Source organism: Myxine glutinosa, chromosome 4, assembly GCF_964187855.1.
Source record: "Myxine glutinosa chromosome 4, kmMyxGlut1.1, whole genome shotgun sequence".
In the NCBI taxonomy this organism is placed as follows: domain Eukaryota; kingdom Metazoa; phylum Chordata; class Myxini; order Myxiniformes; family Myxinidae; genus Myxine; species Myxine glutinosa.
The window spans coordinates 133,711,130-133,730,264 of record NC_136264.1 but is presented as its reverse complement, the minus strand read 5'-3'; the positions used below and the strand labels follow the sequence as shown (position 1 = coordinate 133,730,264).

The 19,135-nt window shown below is 45.3% G+C and overlaps 1 protein-coding gene across 1 annotated transcript in view; it reads right to left on the bottom strand.

Moving 5' to 3' along the window:
- The window catches only part of EIF4ENIF1 (eukaryotic translation initiation factor 4E nuclear import factor 1), a gene marked incomplete in the record, with an annotated part of 85,244 nt that overhangs the window by 41,055 nt on the left and 25,054 nt on the right, over positions 1-19,135 (bottom strand). The window contains 8 exon segments of the mRNA XM_068113493.2: positions 6,520-6,756; positions 7,487-7,604; positions 7,926-8,016; positions 8,111-8,202; positions 8,427-8,473; positions 8,723-8,858; positions 8,985-9,080; positions 10,982-11,247. Of these exon segments, the coding sequence (XP_067969594.2) occupies positions 6,520-6,756; positions 7,487-7,604; positions 7,926-8,016; positions 8,111-8,202; positions 8,427-8,473; positions 8,723-8,858; positions 8,985-9,080; positions 10,982-11,247 (1,083 nt within the window).

Genomic DNA, 19,135 nt, shown 5'->3' with positions numbered 1-19,135 from the left:
CTGAGGACCAAAGGGAAAAAAGGGAACAGGAATTATTTGTGAAAGCAGGGTTAAAATTCTGAATGATTGTTCCTCAAAACAGGGTCAACCTGTGACTGAGATGACTAAATTGAACACTTCTATGTTGTGGTCCTGGATACAGGACCAGAGGAGCGATTGTGGAAGAGTAAATTTATGAAGCAAGCAATTTATATGAGCCTCAACCCTCCATTCCTAGTCTGCGGGTGTTTTTTTGTGGTTTCCATGCCAATTTGCGATCCCCCTGCAGTTGGCAAGTTATCTCCGGCACTGCCCAGAATCGTGGCTCGAGGAGAGTAAATTGTCACCAATGACTGATGGAACATTATTACAAATAGGGGAATATGTAATACAGATGGGATGTGTTTTTGGAAGGTAATGTGATGTTGGATCGAGTGTCTTATTGAATTATATAAGCAAATTGGAGAAAAGATATTGTTTTCTTGGTAAATAATTAAATAATGGAACTGGTGCCCCCAATGTCGAACTAGATCATCAAGGTTTGCTTACCAATGTGCTCGGTAAGCAAGATTCCATTGTAACTGTGAGTAATCGACTCAGCATGGCCTGAACTAGATAAGTAAAGTACTTGGTAATTATTGCAAAGTCGAACAATGAAAACGGATAAATCGCTCTGCGCTGAACGTTGTAACAGCAGTTCAGCGGACGCTTTTTTCTTTCTTACTTGGAGTTATTTGGTGGAAGTTTTATGAAATTACCAGCGTTCTCAGGAGGATCTCTCAACAAGAACGATAATTAAACACTGAATCGAAATAGCTTATTAGTATTTGATAAGGGTTGGTCTGAAATATGAAAAATCCGATAGAAAAATCAATGGAGGCTAGCCCTCTCGGGCTCTCGGCTTCTCAGTGGAATCTTTTGTGGGATTGCAGTAGGATTTGACTTGTGAGGGAAAAGATGAGTTTGCAGATTGAAAAAGGATGGGGATTGCCATAGCTATTGAAGTGACTTTTATTTTGAAGTTTTAACATGACATCAAAAAACCCATGTTGCTAGTGTGTTAATTCGGAATATGGTATAATAATGGAGGCGCTGTAATTATTTGGTTGTGGCTAAGGTAATATTGTTAAAATTAAGTAAGTGGTCTTTGTTATATCCACTTCACTGAGAATGACCTTCAGATGTTCTTGAAGGGATTAGAGAGACAGGGCTCCAGGTGTTTTGCAGGAGACAATGGAAAAGCAGAAAGAATTTGGGATACAAACCTGCTCTCAGCGGGAGGCAACCTCACCCTTGACACCTACTCCCTCCCACCCAAACTTTGCCCAACCAATCCTATTGCTCTCCTCCCCTCTCTTCACTCCTCCACCCTCCACTTGTCCCCTCCCACCCAAACTTTGCCCAACCAATCCTACTGCTCTCCTCCCCTCTCTTTGCTCCTCCCCCCTCCACTTGCTCCTCCCACTTGAAACTGTATAAAAAATCAGAACGAATGACCAAATAGCCAGGATACTTCACTTGGCTGGTTGATTCTGTATGTTAACTGTATACTGTGCATGCTGGTGTTTAGTATGATATTTCTTTGTGCATCCCTACTGTACCAGGATTTTCACTCTGGACTTTGATCGAGGATTTGTTGCAAATCTTCCTTGTGTGTTTTTGTGAATTGTACCATGCTCTCCTTGGTTTGATAAGGGTCATTGTTTTCTTGCTGTGTATTTCTTGAAGACAGAAAGTGTTATCCTCCTCGGGAATTAAAATTTGTGACTCTCTTCTGACATAGAATTTTTTGGTTCATCTATTAATATACTACTGTTTTTTTTGGGTTTTTTTGGGTCATCTATTATATACTACTGTTAAACCCTGGTGTTGGCTTAGCGGCTAGGGTGCCAGCTTAGGATCCTAGGATCCTGGGTTTGAATCCTGGTCGATCGCTGAATTAACGCCAGGGGGGTTGACTCAGCCTGTCATCCTTCCGAGGTCGGCTAATTGAGTACCAGTTCACTGGTAATTCCCTGTTTGTCGTAAAAGGCGACAAAAAGGGTTGGTGGCAGGAAGGGCATCCGGCCGTAAAACATTGCTTCAAAAAGGGGACCAACAAAAACAACAACAACCACGGTGCCCGAAAAAGGCCAACCCCCGCTTTGCGGGGAAAAATGGCCTCTAAAGGTGGGTTTTTATTTATTTATACAAAGCTACAGAGTAAGTTGCAGTTTCTGTACCTTACCTTTATAAAGCCATGTCTATACAAGTCCTCTACTGGGCCTAATGAATGTTCTTGTTCCAAGCACTCAGCATTTGTGAGCCATATACAGTAAGGCAAATTGTTTTAGATCAGTGGTTCCCAACCTTTTTGTACTTGCGATCCCTTTCTCAAAACCCCGAAACACACGCGCGCGCCCCCCCCCCCCCCCCACCATCAGCCGTTTCAGTTTTACAAATTTTTCTGAAAAGGAAAAGGGAAGAAAGAGAAAACAATCATTAATTCATCAATTTTTACAAATTTTACTACATTATTCCTGGCACATTATAAAATTCGGGTAATTTTAGTTCTTTAGTCAAACCAAGCTCATCATTTTTTCTCACTGCCATCCATCGTCACACAATCCATGATCGTCATCACTAACATATCATCATCTCTCCAACCTAGCTAGTGGGATGGTTGGGGTTGCATCTGAGCAGCGAGTCTTGGAATTCGTGGCGGGGTGTTTGTAAGAGCCAATCTCATGTCATCCTCGACATCCAATCTGTTCCTGGTCTTCGTTTTGATGTGGACGAGGGTAGAAAATCAGGCCTCACAGAGGTAGGTGGAGGCAAATGGAAGAAGAACACGTAAGGCCAGCATGCTGACTTTGGAATATGATTGATGCATAGCGCCGATTTCTCCTGGAACAGGTCACGCGCCGGAGAGTCATTCCGTAGATCCAATAATTCATCTTGGACTTCGTCGGGGAGGCTCGATACGTCAAGTGTAGCAGAGAAAGGGTTTCTTACCAGTGCCACCTCTTCTACTGTGAGCTCAGGGAAGTATCGCTGGAATTCCTTTTCTCGGGACTGTTAGGGATATTTTCCAACAGTAGTATATAATAAAAAATAAATTTAAAAAAAACACCTTTAGAGGCCATTTTTGCGGGGGTTGGCCTTTTTGTTGCGGAGAGAGGTTGCGGTCACATTTTGGACCTTGTCTGCTCCACTGGATTAAATTTGCACCATCTCTATGGCTCCGACCTCACCCTCTCTGACCACTTAGCCATCACTCTGACCATCAACATCCCCGCCCCAACACCAAGGCATTATCGCACAATCAACTTCCGTAAGCTAAACGCTCTTTCACCTACCTCATTCTCATCCACCCTCTCTGAAAAAATGTCCACTTCTCCCTTCATTGACCTCCACACCCCTTCCGACCTCACTGACTACTACAACCACACTCTCTCCTCCTGCCTTGACCAGCTTGCGCCTGTAAAAACCAAAACAGTTTCTTTCACCCATTCTGCTCCCTGGTTTACCCCTGAACTCCACCTGATGAAAACTCGTGCTCGCCAACTTGAAAGACTCCGCAATAAAACGGGTCTCACAGTTCACTCCCAAGCCTACAAGGACCACATACAACACTACAAAGATGCCCTCTCCCGCGCCCGCTCTGCCTACTACTCTCAAATTATCCACTCTGGCTCCGGAAACCCAAAAGCACTCTTCTCGACAATAAACAAACTCCTCCGCCCCCTGAACACCACCACCCAGTCATTCACAGTAGACAACTGCATCTCCTTCCTCTCTTTCTTCCAACGCAAAATTGACAACATCTACAACAGCTTGACCACCGCCGCACCCGCTCCCCCTCCAACCACCTGCCCCCCCTTGTCCTGCCATCCCCTGTCTCGGTTCTCCCCAATCTCTCCTACTGACCTCTCTGAACTCCTCATAGGAATGAAAACTGCCACCTGCACTCTTGACCCCATCCCCTCCAGCTTTGTCAAAGCCTCCCTCCCTGCTCTCTCTCCACTTATCATTGCAACAATAAACTCCTCCCTGTCTACAGGCATCGTCCCACCTTCCCTCAAAATTGCTGCTGTTACCCCCATTCTAAAAAAACCTGGTCTAAACCCTGACACCCTAAACAACTTCAGACCCATCTCCAACCTACCCTTTCTGTCAAAAGTTTTGGAACGCGCTGTAGCCACTCAACTCAAACATCATCTCTCTGCCAATAACTTGTATGAAACATTCCAATCCGGATTCCGCTCCAACCACAGTACTGAAACTGCTCTCCTCAAAATCACCAACGACCTTCTCCTCTCCTCTGACGCTGGCAACCTCAACATTCTCGTCCTCCTCGACCTCAGCGCTGCCTTTGACACCATCGATCACACTATCCTCCTCACCCGACTTGAATCCACCTTTAACGTCACCGGCACTGCCCTCTCTTGGATTAAATCATACCTCTCTGACAGATGCCAGTTCATCTCCATCAATAACTGCAAATCCCCCACTGCTCCCCTCCCCCAAGGTGTCCCCCAAGGTTCAGTTCTTGGCCCCCTCCTCTTCATCCTTTACCTGTCCCCGCTCGGTCACTTAATCCGCCGTCATGGTCTCCAATTCCACTGCTTCGCCGATGACATCCAGCTTTTCATCTCCACCAAGTCCGTCTCCACCGACACCCACTCTATCCTGACAAACTGCATCACTGAAATAAAATCCTGGCTTCAAATCAACTTCCTCAAGCTTAACTGTGATAAATCTGAAATAATCATCATTGGCCCAAAAACGCTCACAAAATCCACCCATAACTTTGCCCTCAACATCGACGGTATCCCAGTATCCACCTCCCCTCACATCCGGAATCTTGGCGTCATCTTTGACCAAACCCTTTCCTTCGACAAATACACTAAACAGATCACAAAGTCAGCCTTCTTTCACCTGAAAAACATTGCCCGTCTCCGCTCATCCCTCTCCTCCACGGCTGCAGAAACCCTCATCCACGCCTTCATCACCTCCCGTCTGGACTACTGCAATAGCCTCCTCTATGGTTCACCCTCAAAAATCACCAATAAACTCCAATACATTCAGAACTCCGCTGCCCGTCTACTCACTCATTCCCGGACCCGTGACCACATCACCCCCGTCCTTTACAAGCTTCACTGGCTCCCCATCCCCCAGAGAATCCAGTACAAAATCCTCCTCTTGACATACAAAGCCCTCCATAACCTGGCCCCATCCTACCTGGCTGACCTCCTCTCCAGACACACTCCCACCCGCAACCTCCGCTCTGCTGGTACCAACCTCCTGACCCCCTCCATCCGGACCAAATTCAGATCCTGGGGGGACAGGGCCTTCTCCATCGCTGCTCCCACCCTCTGGAACTCACTACCTCACACCATCAGAGACTCCTCCTCACTCACCACATTCAAAACATCACTAAAGACCCACCTGTTCAACGCTGCATTCAACATTCAACCCACAGCATTTAACCCCTGACTATCTCTTCTCCTTCTCCCTCCTTTTGCTTTAAATATTTCCCTATTGATTCTTGTCTTGTCTTTTTGATTCTTGTCTTATATATATGCCGTATATCGCTGCTGTTTGTTTTCTTGATTCTTGTCTTTTTGCAATTGTTGTTTTCATGTATTGTTATGCATTATGTTTTCCACTCTGTCAAAGCGCCTTTGGGCTTCTGGAAAAGCGCTATACAAAATAAATGAATTATTATTATTATTATTATTAAACTGTTCAGCCTGGTGGAGGTATGTTTTCTATGGAGTGCCGTTCTAGTTTCAATTGCAATGTGTTTATTTATGGCTGCCACTGACCTTCCTCCATATTTTCTCGAAGCCCAGGAACCGAACCCCCTTTTCCCATTGGCCCTTGGTTTTAACTATTGCAGCATTTTCCAGGACCGTAACCCCCACGATATTTGAAGGGTTTACTGTATTTATAAGGTCCAAGTGTTCTGCCTGATTTGGCCAATTTTCTTGCAGCAATTTTACTCAACAAATAAGCAAAACAAAGCAGTGCCTTCATAATGCATTCAGCTACTCAATGCAAATATACACCATTTCATGTTAATGTGTGCTTAGTGGTGCTAATAAAATATACACTGCAAATGTGTCATTGCATTTCATACTACAAATAAGCCTGGTGTTGGCTTAATGATTAAGGTGGCTGCTTAGATCCTAAGGTCTTGAGTGGCCTTGAGTTCAAGCCCCTGTCAGGCCATGGAATCAACACCAGGTGGGTCGACTCAGCCTGTCGTCCTTCCAAGGTTGGCAAAATAAGTACCAGCTTACTGGCAACAGGGGCATTGCATCAGCAGCTCAGCTACACCCCCAGAAATTGATGCAGCCAAGCAGCCACAGGCTGCATACGAATAAATAAATAAATACTCCACAGATACTTTGTTCAACAAACTGCAGTAAGTTGTATTCATACCCTTGAAGCCACTGTCAACAGTTGGACACAAAAAGCTGCAGCCAGACTTTCACATTCAATCGGCTTTTACCTGCATTTCACCAAGACCAACAGCATCTCGCACATGCTCACCAGTTGGCAATCCTCTGGGATGCACACCCCTCACTCCCTCAGTTCCAAGCATCCTCTGCAGCATATTTGGATTTAGGCCAGGTGGACCCAAGAGTGCCATTCCAGCCTGGGGGTTGGTGATAGGGTGTATGGAAGGACGGGGGCGCACAGCTCGAGGCCGATGCGGTAATGCAGGCGGGAAGAAGTCGTATATGGGCGTTGGTGATGATGGTGTTGAGGCCGAGATGCGATCTTTGGCTGTGAAGGGTAAAAATAGAGGGGGAAAGAGAGAGAGAGCGAGCGAGAGGGAGAGCGAGAGCGAGAGAGAGCGAGAACGAGAGAGAATGAGAGAGAGGGAGAACGAGAGAGAGGGAGAGCGAGAGAGAGAGGGAGAGCGAGAGAGAGGGAGAGAGAGAGAGAGCGAGAGCGAGAGAGAGGGAGAGTGAGAGAGAGGGAGAGCAAGAGAGAGGGAGAGCGAGAGAGAGGGAGAGCGAGAGAGAGGGAGAGCGAGAGAGAGGGAGAGCGAGAGAGAGGGAGAGCGAGAGAGAGGGAGAGCGAGAGAGAGGGAGAGCGAGAGAGAGGGAGAGCGAGAGAGAAAGTGTGGGAAGATGCATTATTGCATTAGCCACACCACCATAATGTATATCAAGGATTCCTTTAGCACTTCATAACACCAAAACATGTTTGCTTGTTTGTTTTTTCACACATAGCGAAGTATTAATACTTTATTCATTTCTTGCATACAAACTTTCAAAGAAAACAAACTGCTGCCATTGATCAGGAAACAAGGGACAGTATTTTGTGCTGTTCAAGCTTCATGTTCTAATGATCAATTAAAAACACTTCAGCTTAGAATCAGCATGGCTGATTATATACTGACAACACAAGCTTTAGATTAATAGACTCAAAGAATGGCCAGCTAATGGTTCAGCTGTTGTGTTTTCTCTCCCAAAGAACTATAATACATCGCTTTGATTCTTCGACTCACCAAAGACCTCACCACCATTCTCTGCAAGCTGAGTTTCATTCCCCACCTCACTTCCTCTGCGCTCCCGACTTGCATGCATTTTCCTGATCACCGACGTGGGTGTAAACGCAGGGGAAAGCTTGCATAGAGGGAGGAGGGGGAGCAAAACAAGTTTTAATGAGGTAGGTGGTTCATTCTAAACAAATGAATGCTCTGATGAATGCTCACATCACATGTCGCCAGGTCTTAACTTGCAGGCAATTTGGCTGTTTTAGACAAAATTTCAGGTCTATGCACAAACATATGCAGCCCCGACTCCTGAGCCAATGTCACTTGTTATTCATAGTTAGCTCCGAGTGCATCACAGATGCAATGTCTGGGTTAATAAAGCACAAAGTAACATTGGTAAGTTGACAATACAAAGCCAGCCCAAAATACGAGCAGCCCCAAGCCATTATACCATAGAGGAAGTAGTAGCAGTTTGATTCGGAGAGAAGGAATTGACATTGTGAGTCATGGTTGCTGGTGAGTGAGGATATTGTTGGGCAATCCTGGGGTGGGCAAAAAGAGACGCTAGGAAGGTTATCTTGAAGGCGAGAGTTCTCTTGAACCATAGTGTTAATTTGGATGCCTCTGCACAAGTACCTTGCCCTTTGATCCTCCACGTCCTTCCTAAACCCATCCACCCCATGGGAAGTACTTGCAGGAGGCATGGAAGCCAGAATGGGGAGCACACCCTGAAAGAATGAGACAAAATGTCAATGTACATCTCATTACAAGCACTTTATATTTGAGTCAAATTAACATGCAATGGAAGGGACAGCTTCAAACTCAGAATTAGATGTCCAGAATGCAGACCCAGACCATAAAGGTTAATATGACTACTTTAACAGCAATGTCGATGAAAATACTACTGCTGGAGGAAACAAGCAGGGAGTGAAATGATGTCAGTGGTCGTCACCTGCAAAGGCGACGTCAAGTTTCCCACAAGGTCTTTGCCTGAAAATTCTGCAACAACAACGAAAACCGATTGAATTAAAAACCACAAATTTCACTCACCAATAAGGTCCATCAAAGGGCCTCTTGCACAGTGCAGAGCACTCAAAAAACTTTAAAGTGCAAAGCAGAGCTCTCAATTCAGCAAAATACCAAAGACTAGCATAATTTTCCAACCAAGGCTAAGCATAAACTGGGAGATCCAAAAATGAATGGAGAAAAGTAAAATCTGCTGTCCTTCAAATGAACAAATGGACTTACCAGGACAATCTTGAAGTCGAGACGTTAGAGAAACAGAAGAGGGCTTTGGAGAGCTTGTACCCACTCTTAGTAGGTCAGGAAGACAGGCGATGGGTGGGGAGGGCGACTTGGCTTCCCCAGAACCACCCAAAATATCCTATGAGAAAATAAAGATCGGCAACAATGTGCATGCAGCATGGTTAGATTAACCGAGTACAAGTTGAAAATACAAAGACAACGTTTTGGACAAGCAAGAGCTCTGCTACAGCTTCCACAAACGTACAAGCAACAGGTTCTTCTGAGGGATTGGATCAGTGGCAATTTGAGAGGTCTTCATGGATGGATCTGGAATGGACCTCCGGTTCGCTCCTACGTCAACCTGCTCACACATGCAACAGAAAACGTAGATCAGGACCATAGCAATCACAACGATTTGGATTGTAGGAAGTTAACAGAAGTTGGGCAAAACTGAAAATAACCTATTAAAAGGAATAGCCTCCCATAGAGGAAGACAACAGTTTTTATCAGCTACATTAATTACCCATTGAGGGCCAAAAGCAACACATCAATCCTGACAACACCCCAATAAAAGTAGTGAAACCATTGAAGACCAGACTTGCGATCAGCATACCTCTCTTACGTGGTATTTCATTGACGATCTTTCAAAATAGCACGATAATGTCCCACAAAACCCTTCAAGAATGCACATTTTGTATGCTTAGTTGCATGCCATTTACATTCATTGTGCGTGTGTGTACATGAATCATGTTTTGCTCCTGCAAAAGTTAAATTCTGCAGATTTAGTAAGTTATATCCACCCCTTATAGCTCACCGAAACGTTCCAAAATTGAGTAACCTAGTGCTTTTGTTGTAAAAATAAATAAATTACCGACTGCTTTTGGAATACTCATAAATAAATACATATCCATATCCCAGCAATACAGCAGATTTCACGTGGTCTACCCATATGCAAGTAAAGCTCGAATTTATCACATCTGCAGCTGAAAATTAAAGGCTGTAGAATGCAGCCCAGCTTCTGCTTGCAGTCTGCAAGCATGCCCCATGTGTGTGTAATCCAGGTAAGCCTACATGGCCTCAATGGGACTCATGTCCAGACTGGGTGGCCATTCTAACATGGATCACACCAGCTGTAACCTTGTTCTCCAAATACTGTTTTACTTTGTTGGAAGTTCGTTTTGGATTATTATTTTATTGGAAAATTAATCCTATTTTGATTAACGATAAAATGATTCTACATGGTGCTGCAGTTTCTGCTTGTACTTCTCTTTTGTTAGCATCCCATTGATTTTAACAAGTACGTTTTCCTACATCAGAAGTTGCGATATAACCACAGACAGTCACAGAGCCTTTCCCCTGTTTATCAATAGGCTGCAAACAGCATGTGTCTCCAGGTCTTCGGCATACAAGCTAGCTTGTCTTAGATCCAAAAAGTTCAAACTTCGATTCATTGGACCAGAGTACCTGATTTCATTGTTCAGTCGCCCAATATTGGTGTTGCATTGCAAATTTCAGTCTTTTCACCTTATTCTGTGGTCTCGAGCAGTTCTTTCCTTGCTGCAACTCTGCCATGGAGACCTGCTGCAATCAGCCGTCGGTGCACAGTGCTGGACAAGATATTAATCTTCAGGCCTGCTCTCATTTCATTTGTCAGCTGCTGACTTGTTTTTCTTCTGTCATGCAAGCTGAGCAACTTCAAGTGCTTGTCTTGCCCCTCTTGCTTTCCCCCTGCCCCCTCGTTCATTCTAACTCCACCCCACTCCATATTTAGAAAAACATTTTTTCATTTATTTTCTGTCATATTACTACTAATGCATACTGTGCTATCATGCTGCGTTACTTTCTGATTAAAAAACATTTCCTCTCTGGTTAACAAACACATGCTTATGCTCAAATCTCATTTATTTCTCCCTTTAGATGACCGCCTCATCCCGAGACGACAACTGTCAAAAGCAAGTCTCTTTCACGGGTTGCCCCAAACTCTCCCATCTCCCTCTCTTGTTGTTCGTTGCACTACTTTGATAGGCCCAATGTTCATGCTGCTAATAGTGTTGTGATCTGGCTTAAATAAAGAAATAAAAAATAATTTGTGTTGCCTTTGAATTTCTGCTCATGTGTTAAATAAATTTGGCTCTTTCGATAATCAATTTGAAAAGCCATTTCCTATTTCAACCATTGAAGCAACAAAACTTCAATGTCAAAAAACATGTATGGGATGAAGAAACAATGCAAGCACACTTTACTCAGAAAGCACAAAATTACCGGCCGGCTTGGCAGCGTTCCTCCCGCCTTCATACATTGAACGAGTCGAGAAAATGCAGACATGTCACTGCCATCACCCTTGGGTACCCGCCGTGGATTTATCAAATCCCGTCCTCCCAGAGCCTGTTCCAGCTCAGAGACCATTATCGGGGCAGATCGGGGGGCAGAAAGCTCAGCAGGTGCGTTACGACAAGCTTGAGGTGCCAACGTGCTGGTTGTTAATTCCGCTTCAAGTTCCGACACCGAACGAACTTTCCCTGACTGTGCTGTGAGGGAGAGAAAGGGGGGGGGGGGGGGGGAAGAGAGAGACACAAACAGAGAGGGAAGAAGTGAATATCATAAGGGAAGTTCTCATCCACTGGGTCTCTTACAATGCAGTTGCATTAAATTAAACGAATGACACTTTCGGCAATACAAGTTCAGTTGGTACTTTGAGCCTTTATCTTCCCAATAGCAAACTATAATAGTCAGGGCCAAGAGTATCACAGACACCGGCGTGACCCAAGGAGAGAATACAGGAAGGCAAAGACGGCATGTTTTGGCACAAATACAAGGGTGGAGTTGCTAGAAGCTATAAATGCTGCATAGAATAGAATAGAAATATAGAAATACCAGAACCAGAATGTCAAAATAGAAAATATTATTTGCCGCAAATACGTCGACGGATATGTCTCCACCCATGTTATGTGTCTAGCCACTTACGTTTTATTTCCATGAAAGGTCACATCACGAGAGCGAGAGGGAGAGGGAGGAGAGGGAGAGGGAGGAGAGGGAGAGAGAGAGAGAGAGAGAGAGAGAGAGAGAGAGAGACACAGACAGACAGGCAGACAGGCAATAGAAAAATAGATAAGTGGAAGAGAGATATCAGATGTTTCTAACTCAAGTTATGGTCTGCAAAATTAGTTTTCAAGGGCACATGACCATTGAACTTTGACATAAGGGACCTGGAATTTAATCAGTTCATCTTTGTACTACAGGCTACACTTGTGTTAAGTTTGGTTGAAAGCCCTTCTGTGGTTGACAAGTGATTGCACTAATCAAATGATTTTCAATCAAAGGGCACATGCCCTTTTGCCTTTGATATTTTAAAACCAAAATGCATGCAATCCCTTTATCTGTGTTACACACTATACTTGTGCCACACTTGGTTAAAATCCATTCAGGGGTTCAGAAGTTATTGTGGTTAAAAAAACAACAACAACCCCAAAACAGACAATGCGAAAACATAATTCCTCCGGCCTTTGGCTGCGGAGACATAACTAGTCTTCATGAAGACTACAGTTGGTCTGCATTAGTTCCAAGCAGTAACACCCAGCAGTGGAAAGAAACCAAGACATCTTCAAATTTGGCATTTTTGGAACTTGCTTTATCATAGACCGTTTCTCTCGACCGTTTCCCCGATTCCCCGAAAAAACTGTTTCTCTCTTCGAAATAGCTATTGGTGTCTCGGTTGCGATGGACGCCAACTTGGTTGCCAGCAATAGACAAGCTTTCTTCCAAAAACATTAATATATCAACCAACTTGCCAATGTCGAAAAATGGTCAGTATTGTTATGGATTCGTCACTTCCGTTGTTGTGGTTCTCATCCACTGTAAACATTTTTGGTTGCATGTACTATTATTGTTATCGTTTAAGTGAAATGGAGATCTGTTTTCAAAAGGTAAAATAAATTAATGTTTTAAAAGAAACCGGAAACCGGATCGAAAACCAGAAGACGAGGAAGAGGAAGAGGCAGAGGAGAGGGAGGCGGAGCGAGTGAGGTGGACAAGGAGCCGAGCTGCTTGGAGGTCTGGAGCACACGCTGGCGAACGGGGGTCACTAGCGAACTTTGGGGTTTCCTGGGAAAGGGATTCCTGCGACAGAGTTGTTATCGCTGTGACAGATAAATCTGCGTGTCAGGTTTTGCGGTCGATTCCGAAGAGATTCATTTGAGTGCCGTTACGTCTCGAGTACAGGCCGTAGGCCATTTTGCCTCGCGCCGATTTCGGATCACTCCAGGCTCTTCACCTCGCTTCAACCATTTTCACAACCATCCAGACGTTAATCTGGTGTGTGTGTAACGTGGATTTCGAGTGGGAATTTGCGGTTCGCCGTCTGTGAGCCGTTGAACGTCCATACCCGAAGGTTAATTTGCGGTTCGTCGATTGGGAGCCGTTGAACGTCCATACCCGAAGGTGTGTTTTCCCAGTCGCCTTGAGGGCACCTTTACGCATCTTTGGCAGCGTGACTGTCACTGTCAACCCAACGGGATTCTGGTCTCGATACGACATCGTTCTGACGATCACGGAGCGTGGATCGACTTTGGCTTGAGGCCGGGATAGAGACATTGGGAATGTTCTTTTTTCGCTCACTTGCAGCACAGTGAGTTACCTTGTACGAACTGATGGTACCATCATAGGAAAATGATACATTGGTTGTACAATTGATTACCATTGTTATTGTACTGTTATTCTTGTGTGACCTTAATACAATACTTGTTTGTTGGTAACAATTGGTGTGGTTTCACCATTGATCTTTGACATACAGAATAACACATTTTTCTGCCTTGACTCCTCTCGGGGCTCGGGGGTACACCGTGACCGGGGTTCGGGGAGGAGCACGTAACAGAAATCAATTGGCCAATGCTGGCTATTTTATATTACAATGATATTATTTGCACATTTGAAGTGGCCAGGTCCATCAATGACGTTCTGAATGTTGATTGATCAATTCTGAATATCTTTAAAGCAAATTGTAAATCTAACATGGCCACAAAGCATTTGGCCTAATCAGCTTCACTGGAGGATATGAACAAGATCTCATGATTTGCAAAAACATTGTGAAGTTATATTTATCAAAGTAGAGGTCACCAGAAAAAAATGCCAAATATGGTGAAAAAAAAAATGTAAACTTGTTATGAGCAACTATCAAAGATTCCAAGCAGTAACATGGATGGAGTTGCTAACAGCTGTAAAGGCCAACAAGAGGTAACCACAATGGAAAACTAGAGCATAGAATTTGGCACAACTACGTCGATGGATTTGCCTCCACCTTAAGGAGTCTAAATGGGTCCAAAGTATCAAAAGGGTCTTAAAAGGACCAAGGTTAAAAAGACTAAAAATGATGGGACTAAACAACTACACAACAGGCATTTTAAGGCAATTTTCCCTGCAAGAGCGGGGGTTAGCCTTGCGGTCCCCATGACAATGTTCTCCATTTTGCCCTTTTTCTGCATCTCCCCTTGTTAACCCCCTTGCCCGCATTTCTTCTTCGACCATCTTTAGCCAAGTCTTTCTCGGTCTTCCCCGTCCTCTACTTCCTTCTACATTCATTTCCATCACTCTTTTCAACCAGTCACTTTCATCCTTCTGCTCAACACATGACCAAACCATCTCAACCTGTTGCTCTTCACAGCATCCATCACAGGCTCTATTCCCATCATCTTTCGCAATTCATCATTTGTCTTCCTCTCTCTCAACGATACTCCACACATCCACCGAACCATTCGCATTTCCACCCTTTCCAGCCTTCGTTGCTGCTCTACATTCATTACCTATGTCTCACTCCCATAAATCATAACACTTCTCACACATGGAGCATACACCTTTCCCTTCAGCTTCAATGACACTCCCCTCCTCGTCAGCACACCACTCAGTTCCCGAAACCTCTTCCATGCACATCTCACTCGAGCAACCATTGCGGAGTCTGATCCACCTTCTCCATTCAGCATGTCTCCAAGGTAACAAAATGTTTTCACACCTTCCAGCTTCACGCCATCTCCAAGATCCAACTCAACATTTCCTCCATCTGCAGCTCCCTCTGTGCACACCTTGCACTTGAATGTAGCTGCCACACTGGTGGACCCTCTCAAACCACTACATTTTTGATGAACCCACTCAGCGCACATTGTACATTGAATGGAATTCACTCCGACACCCTTCCTGCACACAGCACACGGCCACTTCCCAGTTCTTTCCACCTCACCACATGCTTTACCACTTGCCATCACCTTCGTCTTTCCGATATTCACCTTCAGACCTTTTGTCTCCATACATTCCTTCCACTTGTTCATCTTTTCCTTCAGTCCATCCATACTTTCCGCAATCAACACCAGATCATCTGCATACAACAACTCCCACGGTAAACCCTCCTTTACGTTCTGAGTCAGCACCTCCATCACAGCTACAAATAGTAGTGGCCTTAGTACCGACCCCTGATGCACTCCCACCTTCACCTCAAACTCACCACTGTTCCCGTCATTCGTCCTTAGAGCTGTGCGCGCTCTTTTGTACATTGCCATCACTACTCTGATCAACCATTCCTCCACTCCTAACTTCCTCAATGCCCATGCCAATGCCAATACTTTGCGTGGAACCCTATCGAATGCTTTCTCCAGATCAACAAACCCAAGAAACAACTTCTTCCTCTTCTCCATGTACTTCTCCTGCAACTGCCTCACAATGAAAAGCGCGTCTGTTGTTCCTCTTCCTGGCATAAATCCAAACTGCATTTCGTCGATCTTCACTTTCTTCCTTATCCTCCTCTCCAACACCCTTTCCAATACCTTCATTCCATGCTCCAATAACTTTATCGCTCGGTACGAGCCACACTCCAGAGGGTCACCTTTCCCCTTGTATAGAGGGACGAGGGTACTCAGTTCCCAATCCACTGCAATGCGGCCTTCTTTCACCACCAGATGGCAGATCTTTGTCATTCTCTTCACACCCGAATTTCCCGCTGCCTTCAACATATCTCCCACAACTCCCGTCGGCCCTCCGCTTTTCTACTCTTCATTGCTTTTATCGCTTCCTCAACTTCCTTCTCGGTTATCTTCTCTGCCGGTCCTAAAACTGGGTTACTCTCCATGTTGCCATCCCATTCATTCTCTGCATTCAACAGTATTTCCATATATCTCTTCCATCTTCCTTTAATTCCATCTGGGTCCACAACGATTTGTCCCACTTCATCCTTCAAGCAACTCACCCCCATCACATCACACCTCTCTTTCGCTATCTGCTTTGCAATCCTGAATACCGCTCTGTGACCCGCTTCCGAATCAAAGCGTTCTCCGAACATTTTCCTACATGCCTCCTGTGCCTTTGCTACCTCTTTCTTTGCAGCCTTCTTGGCTGCCTTATAACTTTCATGCTCTGCCTTTTCTGCCCCCATACCCTTCGCCTTCTGCCACTCCTTGAACTTCTTCCTCTTCTCGTCAATCTTCTTTCCAACTTCATCATCCCACCACCATGTTTCCGAGCGCCTCGGTGGTCCTTTTGTCCATCCACATACATCACCAACGGCTCCCAACAGACTATCTTTCATTGACATCCAACAATTTTCAAGCTCAACCACATCATCCTCCACCATACTCAGCCTCTCTTTTAATGCCTCCCTCACTGTCACCTCTTTCAACCTCCAAACCGTCATTCTCGGTTGGTACTTCACCCGCCGAGCTCTCCTCGCACCTTTCACCCTTATGTCGCAGACAACCAAGTGGTGCTGTGAAACAGCCTCCTCCCCCGGGATCACCTTTGTGTCCCGGAGGTGCCCCCGATCTCGCCTATGCACCAGCAGGTAGTCAACGGTTGTCGTCGACCCACCTGACGTGTATGTAACAAGCTTATTATCCTCTTTCTGGAACTGAGTATTACAAATCAACAAATCAGCTCCATCAGTAAACTCCAAAATCCTTTCACCTTCTCCATTTCTCACACCATATCCGTAACCCCCATGAACTCCCTCAAAACCGTCCATACTCCTTCCCACATGTCCATTTACGTGTCCTCCTACCACAACAACTTCCTCATCTTTCACGTTTTCCATCAGCTTCTCTATAGCACACCAGAACTTGTCCTCTTCATCGCTCCGACCAACCTGCGGAGCATATCCCGAGATGATGTTCACCAAAAGCTTTCCAATCATCATTTTCACCATCATCAACCTTTCACTCACTCTAGTCACACTCACCACACTGTCTACAAACTCCTCAGAAAACAGGACACCAACACCATTTGGAACTTGATTACCTACACGGATTAACCAGTCACTTTCTGTCATTATAGAAAGCCTTCAGTATCTAACGGGACGGGAGGAGACGCGCCATTGCGCGCGTTGGAGAGTTATGAGCTGATGCCCTCTGGGCACCCTTGCCATACAAACTTGTATTTCTGTCCCTGCCTACCCTTCACCATTCTCACACCACTTCCCTTCCATCTCGTCTCCTGCACACAACATATGTCCACTCTTCTTCTGACCAATACTTCCACCACTTCTCCTGATCTCCCTGTCATTGTCCCTACATTCCATGTACCAAATCTCAGAAACCGATCTCCACGTCAGGCATCAGACGTTTCGTCGTCATAAATGGAATGATTTCCACCCTTGCTTCGATCGGGTTCCCCACCTTGAGTTTTGACGAGTGGGAGTGGGGTCCCTTACGGGGTACTTCGGGCTATACCCTGCCCATATGTAGTCGTAATTGCCATGGTTCTCTTTTTGAGGCAATGTTTTTTTTATGGCCGGATGCCCTTCCCGACGCCAACCCTTTTAGTCGCCTCTTACGACACGCAGGGATACGGTGTACCTATTCGAAACCGGGGTACACACCGGGTTGGGACTAAAATTTGCATGTCGACTAAAATGATGGGACTTAAAATGGGATGGGACTAAAACTTAGTTTTTAGCCCCTTAAATGGGACTAAAAAAGGGACTAAAATGATGAAAAGGACTGAGTCCTCTGAACACCCACCGAACTCTGTCCTCCCTTTCCCCTCTCTTTCCTGTTCTTCAAAGAAAGAAGACATTATTGATATTAAGAGGTAAAAATTATATCTAGAGATTAAATGAACTAATGATTGATATCAATTTAAATGAAGAGGTTAAATTAAATAATGATCAAGATTCAATGAAGAGGTTAAGTTCGTTAAGAGGATCAAGAGGTGAAATTAAGTAATGAGGAAACATCGATGACGAAATCTCACGATATGTAATTGACATTGGACATGCAAACATAGATAAAATTTTGATTATCTCACCAACTGAACATTGTTGCAGTTTTGTGTTTTTACAATAAAGGTTAATTTCCCCTCATAGTTTAGTTACACTACAACATGTAGCCTCGTTTAAGCTCAGTTATTTCATAGTAAATGTAAGCGTAGACCTTTCCTGTGTTTAGTTTTGCGTTGAGTAGAATAATGAGAGTTAGGTCCTTTATGATGCCTCGATGCTTTGGGTTTTGGCGCAAAATACCACAAGGCCAGCCTGAACAAGTTGATCAAGGCCGAAGGAAGGCGGGGCAGAAGGAGTGGGAGCAACCGGTAAGCACGAGCCGCCAATCAGGGCTCGAGGGGAGTGACTTACCACTGCGGCAAAGGGCGGGGTTTGGAACATTCGATGCGGGCTAGGGCGGGGCCAATATAACCCTGTGCCCGGAGCCCCCACCTCAGTTATGAGACGGGAGGAGACACGCCAATTTGGGAAGTTATGAGAAGGGAGGCAGACGAGTTATGAGAGTGCGGGGTGTTGCGTACGAACACAAGTTATGAGCCGGGGTCCTCCGTTGAGTTGAGTGGAGTTGAGCTGGAGTCAGATCCCCGAGAAGTTGGAGGGCAAGTTGCGCTGAGTTCAGTTACGAGAGTGAAAGCGCGCAGTTGTATTAATCACGCTGTAAAAGACAGCCGTGCTGGGCCACAGACGCGCGCATATTTTCCTCCTGCCTGCCTTTGCCATGACACGCGCCGCGAGGATTCTCCCGCCTGCCTGCCTGCCTGTCTTCGCCGGGATATGTGCGGTGACCGCCAGAGGGCCACGCCGGGTGAGCTGTTCCTGGACAACCAAAGCCGGCGCGTTCAGCGCATGAACATTTCTTCCTTCATCCCCCTGTGAGTGTGCGTGGGCCCATTGTCTGGCGAGATAAGTAAGACTGTTTTAGACTGCCCTGTGTCTCTGCTTCTTCGACCAGTGTACATTGTAAATAATAATAATTAAACCTGTTATTCCTTTGATTCGACCGCTTTTGTCTTTTCATTATTGACTTAGCATGGTACGAATCATGTCGCTCTGATTGGGTTCCAATAGCAAGGTAACAGCATGGACCACGTGGTACGCCATCAGGTGTACATCAGGTGTACATGCCATCGCATGTACACGTACATGATCAGGTGTACTCAATTATG